The following is an 18,628-nucleotide window of genomic DNA, read 5'->3' as shown; positions in this document are numbered from 1 at the left end:
ATCCCACCGTCCGCAGCCCTAAAGAGGGTTTTCCATGGCTTGCCATTTTCACACCAGGCAAATGCAAAGGCTGTGCCTTAATTAAGGCAAAGGCCGCTAACTTCCCATTCCCAACACTTTCCCATCCTTCCCGTCACCGAAAACGTTCGATGGTTCGTGTAACGTCAAACCACTAAGAAAAAAATAACAAATGGTGGCAGGCTGTGATTATTGTAACGACCGCAGGGTTTTGAGGGTTTCGTAGACTTACTTATTAAAAATAAAAGACAAATATGATGTGGATAACACATTTGATTCAATAGAATGTGGTACACATGGAATGTAGAAAATAACTCGGTGCAGTATGGCTCTGTGATATGAGAAATAAGAGACATAATTGAAGAGTTCGGGAGTAATATTACGAAAAAAATGTATTAAATTTGTTATTATATACAACTGACCACGACGTATTATTATTCTTCTTTATCTGTTTACCCTCCAGGGTCGATTTTCCCTCGGACTCAGCGATGGATCCGTCCGACTCGTTGGCTGAATGGTCAGCATAGTGGCCTTCGGTTCAGAGGGTCCTGGGTTCGATTCCCGGCCGGTCGGGGATTTTAAGCATCATTGGTTAATTCCAGTGGCTCGGGGGCAGGGTGTTTGTGCTGTCCTCAACATCCATGTAACTCACACACCACACATAACACTATCCTCCACCACAATAACACGCAGTTACCTACACATGATAGATGCTGCCCACCCTCATCGGAAGGTCTGCCTTACAAGGGCTGCACCAGGCTAGAAATAGCCACACGAAATTATTATTATTATAGCGAGGGATCCCACCTCTACCGCTTCAAGGGCAGTGTCCTGGAGCTTCAGACTCTGAGTCGAGGGATTCAACTGGGGAGAATGACCAGTACCTCGCCCAGGCGGCCTCGCCTGCTATGCTGAACAGGAGCCTTGTGGGAGAATGGGAAGATTGGATGGGACAGGCAAGGAAGAGGGAAGGAAGCGGCCGTGGCCTTAAGTTAGGTACCATCCCGGCATTTGCCTGGAGGAGAAGTGGAAAACCACGGAAAACCACTTCGAGGATGGCTGAGGTGGGAATCGAACCCACCTCTACTCAGTTGACCTCTCGAGGCTGAGTGGACCCCGTTCCAGTCCTCGTATCACATTTCGAATTTCGTGGCAGAGCCGGGAATCGAACTCGGGCCTCCAGGGGCGAACAGAGGCGGACCCACGATGTATTCACGACAGCTAACCTACAAATGACCGCGAGTATTTGTGTGACGTCACATATTTCGTACAAATGTTGCCTTACTTTGAAGCCCTATTTCATGAAAACTACTTTTTTAATTTTCAATTTTTATTTTTGCTCTTTGTCCGCCTCTGTGGTGTAGTGGTTAGTGTGATTAGCTGCCACCCCCGGAGCCCCGGGTTCGATTCCCGGCTCTGCCACGAAATTTGAAAAGTGGTACGAGGGCTGGAACGGGGTCCACTCAGCCTCGGGAGGTCAACTGAGTAGAGGTGGGTTCGATTCCCACCTCAGCCATCCTGGAAGTGGTTTTCCGTGGTTTCCCACTTCTCCTCCAAGCGAATGCCGGGATGGTACCTACCTTAAGGCCACGGCCGCTTCCTTCCCTCTTCCTTGCCTATCCCTTCCAATCTTCCCATCCCTCCACAAGGCCCCTGTTCAGCATAGCAGGTGAGGCCGCCTGGGCGAGGTACTGGTCATACTCCCCAGTTGTATCCCCGACCAAGAGAGTCTGAAGCTCCAGGACACTGCCCTTGAGGCGGTAGAGGTGGGATCCCTCGCTAAGTCCGAGGGAAAAACCGAACCTGGAGGGTAAACAGATGATGATGATGATGATGATGATTTTTGCTCTTTTATTTTTCCTCCTTTATCTGTCAACTGAGAAATCAAACATAATCGTAAGTTAATACTCTCGGCGATGTATGCGTTCTACTGAAACACTAAAAAGTCTTTAAATATTTATTTCCATGTACCCGTTGTGGAGGAACGTAAGTCTACGTAAAAAATAATCCATAGTACGGCTAATCCTGCAGCAACTGAAATATAACTTTACCCCAGCGTGAGGGAAAGGTCTGATGGAATCGTTACGTCCTGTAAACATCTTGTACTTAGATGGTAAAAGATGTCCATTTTGCAGTGGATTCCTTTGGTGGTAGTGCGACCGAACAAGTAAGAATCTGGGGTCATGAGGAATGTGCAGGCCACACAGGTCATGGATTTACGAACGCTGAAGATGGTTTTCTGTAGTTTCCCATTATAACACCAGGCAAAGGCCAGGGGTGTACCTTATTTATGACCACGGCCGCTACTTCCCAGTCCTAACCCTTTCCCGTCCTTCTATCGCCGAAAACCTTCGATGTTGTTCGTGCCACGTTAAACAAGTAAAGAATTCTCCTAGATAAAGGGCACGTAAAATTGCTGTTTATCTTTTACGTATCAAATGCTAAGTTTTGAAAACATTCGATAAACATGTTCGTACTACAGCATTCTCACGACCATTGTTAGGTTATTCCTCGCCATGTCAGCTTTGATCCGGTACGCTAGCCACGTTTTTTCTGTATTGTGGACTCTAAGTATCGTAGTTGGTCTTAGGAAAAGCTAGGTAAACAACTGATAGGGAATCTGCCACCTGGGCGTTAGCACTAGATGCAGATCAGTGATCATTGATTGATCTTCTATATTCCTGATATGTATTGTAGCATATTCAGTGAAACATATTTCATTGGAGTCGCATACCTTACCTACGACATCTACAGTATTATGTATAATAACATGTCCTGACTGACTGATTCATCATCGCCGAGCCGAAACTACTGGACAAAGAAATGAAATGGGGGGGGGGGATACATTTATATTACAATGTAGGTGCTCACTAAGGGAGGCTTTTTGGATATTCCAGCGCTAAGCAGGAGAAAGGGGGCGGGGGTAAAATGAGTATATCTAAAAAACTTAACAGTTTAAAGATGTGAAAATTGGTATTTGGAATCTCCTTTGAAAATAAAACGTACTTTTGTTTTCGGAAAATCCACTTAATGGGGGTATAAGTGAAAAAGAGGTTGAATCACTTCTTTGAGGATATATTAAGATGTTACAGGCGTCAAAATTGGTACATAAAATCTCCTTTAAAAATAAAGAAACACGTACTTTTTATTTTTTGGAAAATCCACTTGAGGGGAGTGAAAGAAGTGAAAAAGTGGTGCAATTTTAAAATGAGTATATCTCAAAAACTTAACATGTTACAGACGTAAAATTGGTATTTGGAATCTCCTTTGAAAACAAAGATTTTTTTCGAAATATCCACTTAAGGAGGGGGGAAAGGACTGAAAAAGGAGTTAAATCTTGAATTTTGATACTTATATCTCAAAAACTGAATATGTTACAGACGTGAGAATTGGTATTTGGAATCTCCTTTAAAATAAACTAACATGTATTCTTTTTGTTTTCGGAAAATCCACTTAAAGGGGTGAAAAGAATTGAAAAATGGGTACATTTTTTAAATCTCTCAAAAACTTAACATGTACCAGACGCTAAAATTTGTATTTGGATTTGGAATCTCCTTTTAAGGTAAAGAAACACGCATGTTTCTTTTCGGAAAGTCCACTTTATGGGGGAGGGGGGTGAAAAGAAGTGAAGGAGTTGAATTCTTTTTATGAGTATACCGGTACATATATCTCAAATGCTGAAGATGTTATAGACGTGAAAATTGGTACTTGGAATCTCCTTGAGAGAGGACTGTTTCTCACATGTATAGTTCTATGTTGCATGTTCCAGAGTTGGTTCTGCCAGTAGCCTGGTATCTTAGCTCCAAAAGACAATATCATAAACGTAGTTTACAAAGAGGTTTTGGGATAAATGAAACTCAATTTTTCGGTGAGTTTTTATATTTTAGGAATTTTCAGATAATGTCTTAGTGCAATACCGAGGAACGATTACTTTTACCAAATTACGAAATCAACGCGTTTGCCTCTGTGGTGTAGTGGTTAGCGTGATTAGCTGCCACCCCCGGAGGTCCGGGTTCGATTCCCGGCTCTGCCACGAAACTTGAAAAGTGGTACGAGGGCTGGAACGGGGTCCATTCAGCCTCGGGAGGTCAACTGAGTAGAGGTGGATTCGATTCCCACCTCAGCCATCCTGGAAGTGGTTTTCCGTGGTTTCCCACTTCTCCTCCAGGCGAATGCCGGGATGGTACCTAACTTAAGGCTACGGCCGCTTCCTTCCCTCTTCCTTGCCTATCCCATCCGATCTTCCCATCCCTCCACAAGGCCCCTGTTCACCATAGCAGGTGAGGCCGCCTGGGCGAGGTACTGTTCATGCTCCCCAGTTGTATCCCACGACCAAGAGTCTGAAGCTCCAGGACACTGCCCTTGAGGCGGTAGAGGTGGGATCCCTCGCTGAGTCCGAGGGAAAAACCGAACCTGGAGGGTAAACAGATGATGATGATGATGATGACGAAATCAACGCAAGCGAAGCCGCGGGTAACAGCTAGTTCAAATATATATCTACTTTCTTTTTACTTAGAATTCGTATAAACAATAACAGAGTATGAAGTGGTAATATTATTCATCATCATCATCATCATCTGTTTACCCTCCAGGGTCGGTTTTTCCCTCGGACTCAGCGAGCGATCCCACCTCTACCGCCTCAAGGGCAGTGTCCTGGAGCTTCAGACGCTTGGTCGGGGGATACAACTGGGGAGAATGACCAGTACCTCGCCCAGGCGGCCTCACCTGCTATGCTGAACAGGGGCCTTGTGGAGGGATGGGAAGATTGGAAGGGATAGGCAAGGAAGAGGGAAGGAAGCGGCCGTGGCCTGAAGTTAGGTACCATCCCGGCATTCGCCTGGAGGAGAAGTGGGAAACCACGGAAAACCACTTCCAGGATGGCTGAGGTGGGAATCGAACCCACCTCTACTCAGTTGACCTCCCGAGGCTGAGTGGACCCCGTTCCAGCCCTCGTACCACTTTTCAAATTTCGTGGCAGAGCCGGGAATCGAACCCGGGCCTCCGGGGGTGGCAGCTAATCACGCTAACCACTACACCACAGAGGCGGTAATATTATTAAGAAACTTAAGGGTAGCAAATTATATAAAGGGTTAAGGCACTAGATGCTGAATGTTGTTTACCAGAGCTGTTCGCACTGTCGCCCACCACATTCATTGTAGGTGTTCTAGTGGAAGTGGACGCTTCAGTGAAGGTGCACCATCACTGACCCCTTTAGTGATACCAGTTCTGCCGAACAATACACATTCACTAGTTATAGTGCACCATCGCTAGTGATTGCCAAGAGGTAAGGAATGTGAATCACGCTGTTGCAATAACAAAACAGTCATATTTCAAAAGTTGCATTTTATGAGCTGCAATTTGAAAACATAGCCATATAAAATAGCATGAATAGTACTGTATAAGAGATTAACAGAAAAAAATTATTTGCTGCACTAAAAGTTGCATTTTAGTTTATAAAAGTCCAGCTCCATGGCTGAATGGTTAGCGTGCTGGCCTTTGGTCACAAGGGTCCCGGGTTCGATTCCCGGCAGGGTCAGGATTTTAACCATAATTGGTTAAGCCCCCTGGTACGGGAACTCAAATCAAAAGACCTGCACCAGGCCTCTTCGGAGGTCACAGGTAATTAATTAATTAATTAATTATGTTTTCAAGGTCGTCCTCAGAGTGAACGTTCGCTTCAGGAGGTAAACTTAATGAAGACAAACCATGTTTAGGAGGGCATCCAAACATCGCTTCGTACAGGGACCTCGCAGCTCCAAAATGTACAGCGCTGTTCTTCATTAACTGGACAAACCTCAGTGCACGGCTCAACTCTGCGGCGTCGTGCTCTTGCATCCATGTAGTTGTCGGCCTCCGTAGCGTAACGGTTAGTGTTATTAGCTGCCGTCCTCGGGGATCCGGGTTCGATTCCCGGTACTGCCACAAATTTAAGAATGGCAGGAGGGCTGGTATATGGTTGAAATGGTACATGCAGCTCACCTCCAATGGGGGTGTGCCTGAAAAGAGCTGCACCACCTCGGGATGAGGACACGAGTTTACTATACTTTTATCCATGTAGTTAGCATATTTTCTATGTCTTGATTTGCTCTCTCTACGCTGCCTTGGCTCTGGCTGTGCCTAGGTTTGCCGTGCACAATCTTAAAATTGGTTCATAGTTCAGCTGCTCATTGTTTTGCTAACGAAATCTCAACCATGTCCGCCTCCGTGGTGTAGTGGTTAGCGTGATTAGCTGCCACCCCCGGAGGCCCGGGTTCGATTCCCGGCTCTGCCACGAAATTTGAAAAGTGGTACGAGGGCTGGAACGGGGTCCACTCAGCCTCGGGAGGTCAACTGAGTAGAGGTGGGTTCGATTTCCACCTCAGCCATCCTGGAAGTGGTTTTCCGTGGTTTCCCACTTCTCCTCCAGGCGAATGCTGGGATGGTACCTAACTTAAGGCCACGGCCGCTTCCCGGGCCTCCGGGGGTGGCAGCTAATCACGCTAACCACGACACCACAGAGGCGGACGAACAGGTTGTATTAATTTCGTTATTCCATTCACCTCGAACACGTCATATCTCTTGAAAAACGTATAGTCGTTTCCGTCCCTCTTACGCCCAGATTTTAGTGATTTAATCTTACTAATAAGTAACTCGTACTTTTCTCTGTCCATAAAGACAATTATAATTGCAGTTTTCCCGCTCCACTTTAAGATGTTCGTAGAACTTCACTGATTCATCTGTCCGGCTCCATGACTAAGTTGTTAGCGTGCTGGCCTTTGGTCCAGAGGGTCCCTGGTTCGATTCCCGGCCGGGTTGGGATTTTTTACCATCATTGGTTAATTCCAATGGCTCGGGGGCTGGGTGTTTGTGCTGTCACCAACATTCCTGCAACTCACACACTACACATAACACTATCCTCCACCACAATAACACTCAGTTACCTACACGTAACCGATGCCGCCCACCCTCATCGGAGGGTCTGTCTAATAAGGGCTGCACTCGGCTAGAAATATCCACACGATATTATACCACAGCTGCACTGCTGTATAACATGACAGTAAACAACTGATGACAATAATTATATTCTCTCTGATGCCTGGTACCATTGTTGGACGCCATTAATAATCTGCTACTCTACACATCCACTAACCAGGGCCGGAGACGGTACACCTTCACTAGTGGATGTGTTTTATTAATTTCATGGTAAGCTTTCACTGATCATTTCAGTGATGGTATACATGCACAACGTAAGGTTTATCTTCCCTAACCATCCACATCCACTATAGCATAAGCTTCACATCGGCCTTGTAAACTCTGGCGGACGTAAGCATACGATGCAGTGGGGTACGATTCTCACGCCATTGTCAGTTCCGAATTGTTTCGGAAGAATAAATAAAAAGAATGCCTGTCTGTTTCCTTGGCTGGTCAGCGAACAGACCTTCGGATCAGAGGGCTCCGGGTTCGATTCCCGGCAGGGCCGGAGATTTTAGCTACCTATGATTAATACCTCTTGCTCATCTTAATACGCTTCTCTTCATCTGAATACAACACACCGCTGTACTTACAACCACAGAAACACGCAATAGCGAATACGTCCCTCCACATAGCACTGCCATCAGGAAGGGCACCCAGCCGTAAAACTGCGTCAAATTCACAACAAGTAATTGGGAAATGCCAGGAATAAGAAGTAAACTGTCCGTTGTGTCGTTCCTGATAACAGTATTCTCAGGCTTGCCTTGTTCCGGCCTAAACATTTTTTTTTTTTTTTTTTTTTTGCTAGGGATTTTACGTCGCGCCGACACAGATAGGTCTTATGGCGACGATGGGATAGGAAAGGCCTAGGAGTTGGAAGGAAGCGGCCGTGGCCTTAATTAAGGTACAGCCCCAGCATTTGCCTGGTGTGAAAATGGGAAACCACGGAAAACCATTTTCAGGGCTGCCGATAGTGGGATTCGAACCTACTATCTCCCGGATGCAAGCTCACAGCCGCGTGCCTCTACGCGCACGGCCAACTTGCCCGGTTCGGCCTAAACTACAAGCCTACGTTCCTATTTGAAAGTTGTTGTATTTTGGTCTACTTCAGTTTCTGTGAAACCTTTTGAATCGCTCTGTACAATATATAAGGGTGTTCTGTTGTAATTTCACACTAGAATAGGCTTACATGTCTCCTTTTTTTAAATGATTCCCTATCTGATGTTTTCCTAGCCTTTTCTCAAATGATTGCAAAGAAATTGGAAATTTATTGAACATCTCCCTTGGTAAGTTATTCCAGTCCCTAACTCCCCTTCCTATAAACGAATATTTGCCCCAATTTGTCCTCTTGAATTCCAACATTATCTTCATATTGTGACCCTTCCTACTTCTAAAGACACTACTCAAACTTATTCGTCTACTATTGTCATTCTACATCATATCTCCACTGACAGCTCGGACATACCACTTAGTCGAGTAGTTCGTCTCCTTTTTTCCAAGTCTTCCTAGCCCAAACTTTGCAACATTTTTTAACGCTACGTTGTCATGTTTGCGATTGTTTGTTTCAGGTAGGTCGTTTGTTCTTTCGATTATTCTCTCTGGTTCCTGGTACAGCTATTATGTCGTCTTCGAGAACCTGCGTTCTACACTTCACATGTAACATGTTCCAAGGCCTCTACAAGTTGGTTCAGAAATGCACACGTAAAAACCGCACAGTTAAACTTCATAATAGCTCGTTAGACTGTAGGCAAGTGCAGAAGACAGAGGGAGATATTTCCTCCGCTCTGGATGCAAAATACTGTGTATCTCAGTTGTCGAATGCCTGTTTACGGACACCCAAGGACGTTCTTATCTCTAGAGCGGCGCTTATGGCGACTTGTCTTGCATATTAGGCCGCGTGCACACCGAGCGCGTTTCGCATAGTGTGTCGCGTGTTGCTCAACGCTAAGCGTCACGCTAAGCATAAGCAGTGCTTTGTTCCTAAGCCAGGTGATCACCCCGCCCGCGCTCTGTTGCGCTGAACGCCTACCTTACAGCTAAGCGAAGCGCCAGACAACGCGCACTGTTTTTTTTTTTTTTTTTTTTTTTTTTTGACGTCGCACCGACACAGATAGGTCTTATGGCGACGATGGGACGGGAAAGGGCTTGGAGTTGGAAGGAAGCGGCCGTGGCCTTAATTAATGTTTAGCCCCGGTGGTGTGAAAATGGGAAACTACGGAAAACCATTTTCAGGGCTCCCGACAGTGGGGTTCGAACCTACTATCTCCCGAATACTGGATACTGGCCGCACTTAAGCGACTGCAGCTATCGAGCTCGGTCAGTGTTGGTTAATTGCTTAGCGTTACCTACCTGGTTCTGAAGCTATGGAAGAAGAAATTATTCATGCAGTGTTTCAAAAAGAAGAAATATGGAACCCAAGACACAAAAACTATAAAAATGTAATTGTTTTACAAAATAAGTGGACTTAAGTATCTACAACAGTTTTATCGCATTCCTGCAGTAAACATATACAGTAATATTACTTCTACTGTCACACTTTACTGCGCTTAACATTGTGATAGGATGGAATTGCGTATGGATTTTAGTGTCGGAAGTGTGCAAGGAGAAGTTCGGCTTGCCAGGTGCAGGTCTTTTAAATTTACTCCCGTAGGTGACCTGCGTCATGATGAGGATGAAATTATTATGAATACACACATACACCCAGCCCCCGTGCCAATGGAATTTACTAATTATGATTACAATTCCCGACTCTGCCGGGAATCGAACCCGTGACTCCTGTGACCAAAGGCCAGAACGATAACCATTTACCCATGTAGCCGGACACTTTGTGACAAAGTGCATAGAATCTCCCAGACTCTGTCATATCGGTTTTTAATTTTGCCAATTGAGGGTGGTAACATGAAGAATATCACTCTGCAGGCTGGCAGTTGGTTTCGAAGTAAATATTTCTGTTTATGAATTATATTTGTCACACATTTACTGCACATTTGTTACGATGATAAATCGTGTATGCTAACTGCAACAATATTGCAAAATACTATTTATAATAATTACACAAAGAACGTGATTTAGCCGGATATTTAATTTCCACGTGTTTGCTGCCTGGTGCTCCTAGACAATTGGGAAAATTGAATTTCTCCCAATACTTCTCTGCTACTTGTCACCACATTTCAGTTGCAGGTTTTGGAAGGTCAAATGCATTTTTTGTCATTTTTAAGTAATTATAAAATTTATCGCGAAAAAGTCTTGCATCTCTGTACAAACGATGGAATTCTCCGAAAGTAATTCGTTCTTCATTAAATTCATGAACCCACTTTGGATTCTTCTTTCTAATTTTCAAATTTTAGGTAACTGTTATCTATCATTAAACTGTTTCTATTGTACTTGGATAACGGCATTAGTTTGTGACCACCATAAAACGCCTCGCGCCAAACTAAGCTGAGAGCAAGGCGTCGAGTTTTCGGTGTGAACAGCAAGCACGCCTTGCGCTATCCATAGTATTTCACGCTACACGCGACACACTATGCGAAGCGCGCTCGGTGTGCACGCGGCCTTTTGAGGTTCACGCTGTAAACTGTGCGACTTCAGCCATTTCCCATCACAATACTGCCGAAACTGTGGGAGTATTTTGATCCACTATGACCATAAGTCTTAAACTTTATAGAATTATTTTCATTTTCTGCAGGTGATGCTGTGATAGTTGGTTGGGGTGTGACGGACGACACGGGGACCACAACCAGCGACATGCACAAAGCTGTCATCCCTGTTCACCCTCGTTCACTGTGTGTGTCTTCCTACGGAAATAAGTTCCCGCAGAGCCTCCTCTGTGCTGGGCCTCTGGAGGGAGGCGTTGACAGCTGTAAGGTGAGTATGCGCAAGAGGTTCCATATCTGAACTGAATGTGTACGCTCGCGAGTTGATCGTACATAACCTGACAGCGTGGCGTGATGTGCAAGATACGTCATGGATCTGTCCAGTAGCCGCGATTAGGTAGGGGGGAACTCCCCCCACTTTATGGAGAAAACATTACAACTTTGTTCCATTCTAGCCACCTGAAACTAGGAATTATACGAATTATTAAAAACAAGCCATTTGTACAAGCCCTGTTGTCTTATCAGCTAATTCTTTCCTTTATTTTCTTTAATTATTAACAAAATTACTAGCGGAAATACGAACAAAATGTTCGTCGCGGCCAACCGATTCGTTCGAAGTAGTACATTTTTTGCCTCTCACACTTCTAATTCCCAACCGCCGCTACTGGAGCTAGGACCGAGTGACGTTCTACTCACGTCACAAACACTGTCTGCATTGCGCTTTTATATCTCAAATAATAATTATAGATAGCACATCAAAAATCTCTTCTCTGCTAGAGATGAGCCAAGGTAACTGTGCAACTCCTAACGGTTATGGTGCCAGGGAGACAACTGAGACAAGAAAGGGACGAGAGATTCTGCGAATTCGAGGAATAGCAAAAGCACCTCCGCTACAAGCTTTTCTACTTCAGTACGACACTAAGTGATCACTCTGTCGGCTTCTGTTATCCTTCTCATCACATAACAGAACTCAATACCAGAGGGTACGGAATGGAAAAATTTGAGGTTAGTAATTTAGTTAGTGAGTTAGCTAATGATTTAGTGAGTTAGTGAGTGAGCTAGTTAGCTAGTTAGCGATTAGTTTCCCAAGGAGATGAAGTGAAATTTGTTGATCCAGCTTTACTGATACAGTAATATTAATAAATGGTTAATTTGTAGCCGAAAGAAAAATAGGTAGGCTGTGTTTATTATAGCCTGTTTCCAGTCATTCGACCGGGTCAGGAATGGAATGAATGAAGCCCCCACCTAGCGGCGAAGATAGGAAGTGTGCTGGCTGCTCTCCTCTGGAGCAATGATTAATGACTGATAGATGAAATGAAATGATATGACATTGGAGAGTGTTGCTGGAATATAAGATGACAGGAAAAACCGGGGTATCCGGAGAAAAGCCTGTCCCGCACTCCGCTTTGTTCAGCACAAATTTCACTTGGAGTGACCGGGATTTGAATCACGGAACCCAGTATCAGAGGCTGGCGCGCTACCGCCTGAGCCACAGAGCCTCGTGGTATTTACGTACCAACAATGTTAAATACACCTATGTATAACTAACCTGGACATATTATGAAGTACCGAGCTCGATAGCTGCAGTCGCTTAAGTGCGGCCAGTATCCAGTATTCGGATGATAGTGGGTTCGAACCCCACTGTCGGCAGCCCTGAAGATGGTTTTCCGTTGTTTCCCATTTTCACATCAGGCAAATGCTGGGGATATACTTTAATGAAGGCCAAGGCCGCTTCCTTCTCACTCCTAGCCCCTTCCTGCCCTATCGTCACCATAATACCTATCTGTGTCGGTGCGACGTCAAGCAACTTGTAAAAAAAACAATTAAATGTGAGAATTGCAGTCATTTAGTGTAGGTTCACCAAACAGATTTAGTGACTGGGATCGATCAATCAATCAATCAATCAATCAATCAATACTGATCTGCATTTACGGCAGTCGCCCAGGTGGCAGATTCCCTATTTGTTGTTTTCTTAGCCTTTTCCTAAATGATTGCAAAGAAATTGGAAATTTATTGAACATCTCCCTTGGTAAGTTATTCCAGTCTCTAACTCCCCTTCCTATAAACGAATATTTGACCCAATTTGTTGTCTTGAATTCCAACTTTATCTTCATATTGTGATTTATCCTACTTTTAAAGACACCACTCAAACTTATTCGTCTACTGATGTCACTCCACGCAATCTCTCCACTGACAGCTCGGAACATACCAATTATATTAAATAATACTAGTATGTTTCCATTGTTCACTGACCTATTCAATACTTCTTCTTTGTCTGTTTATCCTCCAGGGTCGGTTTTTCCCTCAGACTCAGCGAGGGATCCCACCTCTACCGCCTCAAGGGCAGTGTCCTGGAGCTTCAGACTCTTGGTCGGGGGATACAACTGGGTGGTATGACCAGTACCTCGCCCAGGCGGCCTCACCTGCTATGCTGAACAGGGGCCTTGCGGGGGGATGGGAGGATGGGAAAGGATTGGCAAGGAAAAAGCCATGGCCTTAAGTTAGGTACCATCCCGGCATTTGCCTGAAGGAGAAGTAGGAAACCACGGAAATCCTTGAATGACTGAGGTATTAATCGAACCCACCTCTTCTCAGTTGACCTCCCGAGGCTGAGTGGACCCCGTTCCAGTCCTCGTACCACTTTTCAAATTTCGTGGCAGAACCTGGAATCGAACCCGGGCCTCTCGGGGTGGCAGCTTATCACACTAACCACTACACCACAGAGGCAGACCCTATTCAAAACAATAAAATAAAATTTTATGTATTGAATTGTATTGTATTGTATTGTATTGAATAGGTAGGCAAACAACAAAAACATGCCAGTTTTATTTAATACAAGTACTTTCAATACGGATCCAAGAATGATTATCACGTGTAACATACCACTTAGTCGAGCAGCTCGTCCCTTTTCTCTCAATTCTTCCCAGCCCAAACTTTGCAACATTTTTGTAACGCAACTCTTTTGTCGGAAATCACCCAGAACAAATCGAGCTGCTTTTCTTTGGATTCTTTCCAGTTCTTGAATCAAGTAATCCTGCTGAGGGTCCCATACACTGGAACCATATTCTAGTTGGGGTCTTGCCAGATACTTATATGCCCTCTCCTTTACATCCTTACTATAACCCCTAAATACCCTCATAACCATGTGCAGAGATCTGTACCCTTTATTTACAATCATATTTGTGTGATTACTCCAATGAAGATCTATTAGTTATATTTGTGATAGTGCATAAATCACACTCTTGCACTTTATTTGAAGTGAGAGATATTATTGTCAGTATTCGATTTATTATTATATTTATTATTATTATTATTATTATTATTATTATTATTATTATTATTATTATTATTATTATTCGTCAGTATCTCAGTTGTATATTTTGTCATTAATATTTGTAAGTTGGGGGGTCTCCATATATGTAGTATGAGTAATTTGTTTTATACAACGGCTGGGAAAACATTGCTTTAATAACTCTGGTTATTTGGATGAGTCATGTGTCTATCGCAGTGTTTGATAAGATGTACTTGTTGCTGTCGTCGGGAAGTTCTATAAATCACGTGAATAGCCCAGAATCACATGAGCTTGTTGATGTTGTAGTCGGAAATCTCCGATGAGTCATGTGAAACACCCCAGAGTTTATTATTTTCTTGGGACCAAGAAGAAGTTCACGGCATGGTCTTGACTAGGAGATACACTCATGATTGGCTGACCAGGATCAATCCAGGCGTATCATGTGAGAGGAAGGGGAATGCTGATGTCTATAAAGATTGATCATACGGCGGGAAACAACATACTGTACGGGAATGAAGTAGTGCGGGCACACGATACGGGAGTGAAACTGGATATACGGTACTGGAGTGACACCGCTGCACTATACTGGACTGGACTTCAAACGTTCCTGGAACGTTGTCTGTGCTTACGCATTAAGTGTTGTAGCAGTTGTGGCGGCCTTGCTTTATATGTTTGTGAAAGCTATCTCAGACTTTCCATAATTTATGTTCAGGATCGACAAGCGTGTGTTGCTCAAATGTATATATCTTTACAACAAGTGTTAAAGTCAGTGAACACAGTATTACGAGGTACAGTATATTATAAGTGCTGATTATGAGAATCGGCAAGACGTGTTGATACAGAGACAGTGAAGGGTTCTTATCTACATATATGTACATTGTTCAACGAACTAACTACAAATGGTGGCTTAGTTCTCGCTTTCGTTTTCCCACTGTTTTCATTGTTGTTGCTGTAAATATGGAATCTTCCAGCAATCTTTTGTTTGTGTATTATAAGTGAGTTTTGGTGTGTTGATGAGGTGTTCATGCACAGATTTTATTGAGAATATAGTTAGATATTTTAGAATCAGTGGAGTTATTGATGAACCTAGGTGCAGTTCCTAACTATTTAGTCGTTTTCAGAAGGTTAGGTAAGGTCTGTGCCAGATGTACCAGTACGCAGCATTATGTACACGCCCTGGGATATAAAGAATTATCATACTCTATCTAAATTTGAGGGATCCATTCTGGTGAACCCTGGCGCCCATGCTACGGACATTTCGATTAACTATTTTTATTAATTTAATGTATTTCAAGTATTTTATTAAGTTTTTGAGTAATTTTATATATTTTTATTTATGATATTTTATGATCATCTATTAATATTAACAGTAAAGTTACATATTTAAGACAATGCCACCTCTCAACTCTAAAGTAAAAAAAACAAGAAGCTGCATGCACAAGCGGGGGAGATAGTTTATAAAATGACGAATTTCATGAGAAAATAACCACTGCAGCCAGTTCTTGGGAGAATTTCAGAAGCAACGGGAGTGTCTATGCGCTTTGTCAGTAAAATTAAGCGTGAAGGCATGTATATTCAAAGTAAGGGGGCTGTTTGTATATAACATAAAAACTGGCAGGCATATTGTTTCTATTTTTTTTTTTTTTTTTTTTTTGGCTATTTGCTTTATGTCGCACTGACACATGTAGGTCTTATGGCGGCGATGGGATAGGAAAGGCCTAGGAGTGGGAAGGAAGCGACCGTGGCCTTAATTATGGTACAGCCCCAGCATTTGCCTGGTGTGAAAATGGGAAACCACAAAAACAGTTCCAGGGCTGCCGACAGTGGGGTTCGAACCTACTGTCTCCTGAATACTGGATACTGACCGAACGTAAGCGACTGCGGCTATCGAGCTCGGCTTGTGTGTTTCTGTGGTGGTTGGTAGCGTGATGTGTTGTGTGTAGATGAAAATGTACATTAAGACAAACGCATACATCGAGTCCGCAAGCTATAGGAATTAACCATACGCCGTTAAAATTCTCGGCCTGACCGAAAATTGAACCTGGGGCCCTCTGAACCGAAAGAGATTTTCCTGACCATTTAGCCAAGGAGCCAGGCACTTAGGAATATAATAATAATAATAATAATAATAATAATAATAATAATAATAATAATAATAATAATAATAATACCTAGTGGAATGCCGCACGCATTAACGAGCTACGGATATGGAGCCAACTTCTGCATTCAGGAGACTCGTGGGTTCGAAGTTCGAATCGTACCGTTGGAAGTCCTAAAATGGTTTTCTATGGTCTCCCATTTTCACTTCCAGGAAAATGCTGGGACAGTCCCTGTTCATAGGCCACAGCCGATTCCTTCCACTCCTCACCCAGTTTCATTCACCATCATTCATCTCCATTAACCCCTCAACTGAGGATGGCATCAGGAAGGACATACGGCCGTAAAACATGTCTTATAAATTAATCTTACTTCGTCCCCGGTACCTTATTAAGAAAAGTTATATACATGCAATAATAACATGCCTAGTTTTCTTTCCAGTTTGCCTTCTACTAAAACACCAACTTTTATGCCAATCATTTCAATGAATTGATTGTGATCCTTTCGCAAACTTACAAAAATGAAACCGAAGGTGGAAGTGCTCACTATACATCTTATCTAAGACAAAGACAAAATATTAGATGAAAATTCGAAATGTACAGGCAGAGAGGCGATTATATAGATTGCCATCAGTGTACTTGAGTGCGGTGGTGATGATACGTTGTTCCTTATGAAGTTTCATTCTTTCGCAGGGAGACTCCGGAGGCCCCCTGGTCTGCCCAACGGAAGATGGAGGAAGCATTCTCTGCGGTATAATAGCGGGAGGTATTGGCTGTGGCTTCAGACTCTTGCCTGGCTTTTACACGGCAACTGCCAAATACTTGATTTTCATCAGAGACTCTATGTGGGAGGCTTAAGGTATATTCTTAGACCTGTAATGCAAAAGAGAATAAAAATATAAGTTGTATCCTTCTTTGTTCGGGTTTCTTCTTGCGCAGTGATAACATTTGAAAGGTCAAATCTATTAATCAGGCTAGTCGACATGAGTATAACGAACTCAAAATGTAAATTCAAGGTAAATGGAGAATTATCATCGGAGTTTTCAGTAAACACAGGTATAGGACAAGGTGATAGTCTATCACCATTGGTATTTCACAAGGCGCTGGAAGAAACATTGCAGTAAACCAGAAACTCAAAATATTTTGATCAAGACCTGTACTAAAATTTATGTTCTAGCCTCTGCTAATGACATAGCAGTAGAATAACTGCTGAACAACTAGATACATAGATAGGTCTAAAAATAAATGATACCAAAATGAAATTCCATGAGAATTGATATAGGGGAAGCACACCTACAACAGAACAGTTAAAACGCTCTACGCGTTGGAAACTACAACTTCCAAAACATAGATGAATTTTGAATTTACCTACTTGTGTGTAGTGATATCCAGCAAAAACAATGAAGAGACACTGAGAATGTTAAATTCACCAAACAGAAACCTCCATGCTTCTAAGGACCTAATAGGTTCCAATCTGTTGTATCACCACGCCAAAATCCACACGTCCATGGAAGACAGAAGAGAATTTTGCATAAAAAGAAAGAAAGAACATAATATTTGAAAACAAGGAATATTGGAAGATTTTTGGTCTAAGATACGAGGAGGGAGATTGAAGAACCAAGCATAACTGGTAGGTAAGGGTTATTCTGCCCGAAGGCAGGACCGAACCTCCGCAGAGGTGTTCCTGAGCCGGAGTTTACGTGCGGTAGGGTGGCCAGTTTCTTTCCGCTCCTCCATTCCCTTACCCCCCCCCCCCCCACCAACAGCGCATGGCAACCCATCCAACTCTGACCACCCCCAATGTTGCTTAACTTCGGAGATCTCTCGGGGTCCGGTGTTTCAACACGGCTACGGCCGTTGGCAAGCATAACTGGAAGATCAGAAAATTGTTTATCGTTGTTGCAGAGGTTAAGAGCAGAATATTGAAATGGCCGGGGCATGCCAAGAGAAAGGAAGAGAATACCATGATCAAGAAACTGTAGTATGGTATACCATAGGAAAGGCGACCACCAGAGACGTAAAACAAGATGGTGGGATCAGGTCCAGAGAGATATGATGAGACTGGGCCGGGAGGAAGGTGATGCAATACACAGAAATAAGTGACCGCAGTATGTTGGCGAGGTCAAGCCACAGCAGCACGTAAGTACAATCGCAGCGGTACTCCCATCTAGTGGACATGAGTGACTGCAGAAGGGACACCACACTGCAGCAAAAGTCCGTGAGATTATAGTCTATCAGTCGTAGGGGTTTAGGATATTGTATGTAGGCCATCACATTTTGTTTACTTCCAACTCGCCGTTAATAATATATCCGAGGCCTATGGAGTCTCGTTCCCTCCCTTCCCCTTCCTTTACCCTTCATTCTTCCAGTGATCGTTCCTTCACATATTCCTTTTCATTTCGGTCGCCATCGTCATTAGTTTCCTTTTCAGCAGGGGCTGATGACAACGGGGTATTGTACTTAGACAACAACCGCTACCAAATCGTTACCATCACGACTCAAAAAATATCTCCATAGCGATGGTCACATTTGACGGACTTAGCAACAAAACTCTAAATTCGTTAATATCTTCGTTATAATACAGCGTACAGCAGAAATGAGTGAGACATAAACTTTCGGATATTGCATTTTCTATAAATATTATTGTACCGGGCGGTACACCTCCACGCCGCTAATTC

The 18,628-nt window shown here is 43.5% G+C and overlaps 1 protein-coding gene across 1 annotated transcript in view; it reads left to right on the top strand.

Moving 5' to 3' along the window:
• The window catches only part of LOC136867210 (trypsin-1), a 45,877-nt gene extending 29,020 nt beyond the window's left edge, over positions 1–16,857 (top strand). The window contains exons 6-7 of the mRNA XM_067144342.2: positions 10,655–10,833; positions 16,644–16,857. Coding sequence (XP_067000443.1) covers positions 10,655–10,833; positions 16,644–16,808 — 344 coding nt within the window. The 3' untranslated portion in view covers positions 16,809–16,857. The remainder of the gene's footprint in view (positions 1–10,654; positions 10,834–16,643) is intronic.
• The last annotated feature ends 1,771 nt before the right edge of the window (positions 16,858–18,628 follow it).

The sequence above is a fragment of the Anabrus simplex genome, chromosome 3 (genome assembly GCF_040414725.1).
Source record: "Anabrus simplex isolate iqAnaSimp1 chromosome 3, ASM4041472v1, whole genome shotgun sequence".
NCBI classification, from domain to species: domain Eukaryota; kingdom Metazoa; phylum Arthropoda; class Insecta; order Orthoptera; family Tettigoniidae; genus Anabrus; species Anabrus simplex.
The sequence above is the reverse complement of the archived record's forward strand: the minus strand, read 5'-3'. Positions and strand labels throughout refer to the sequence as shown.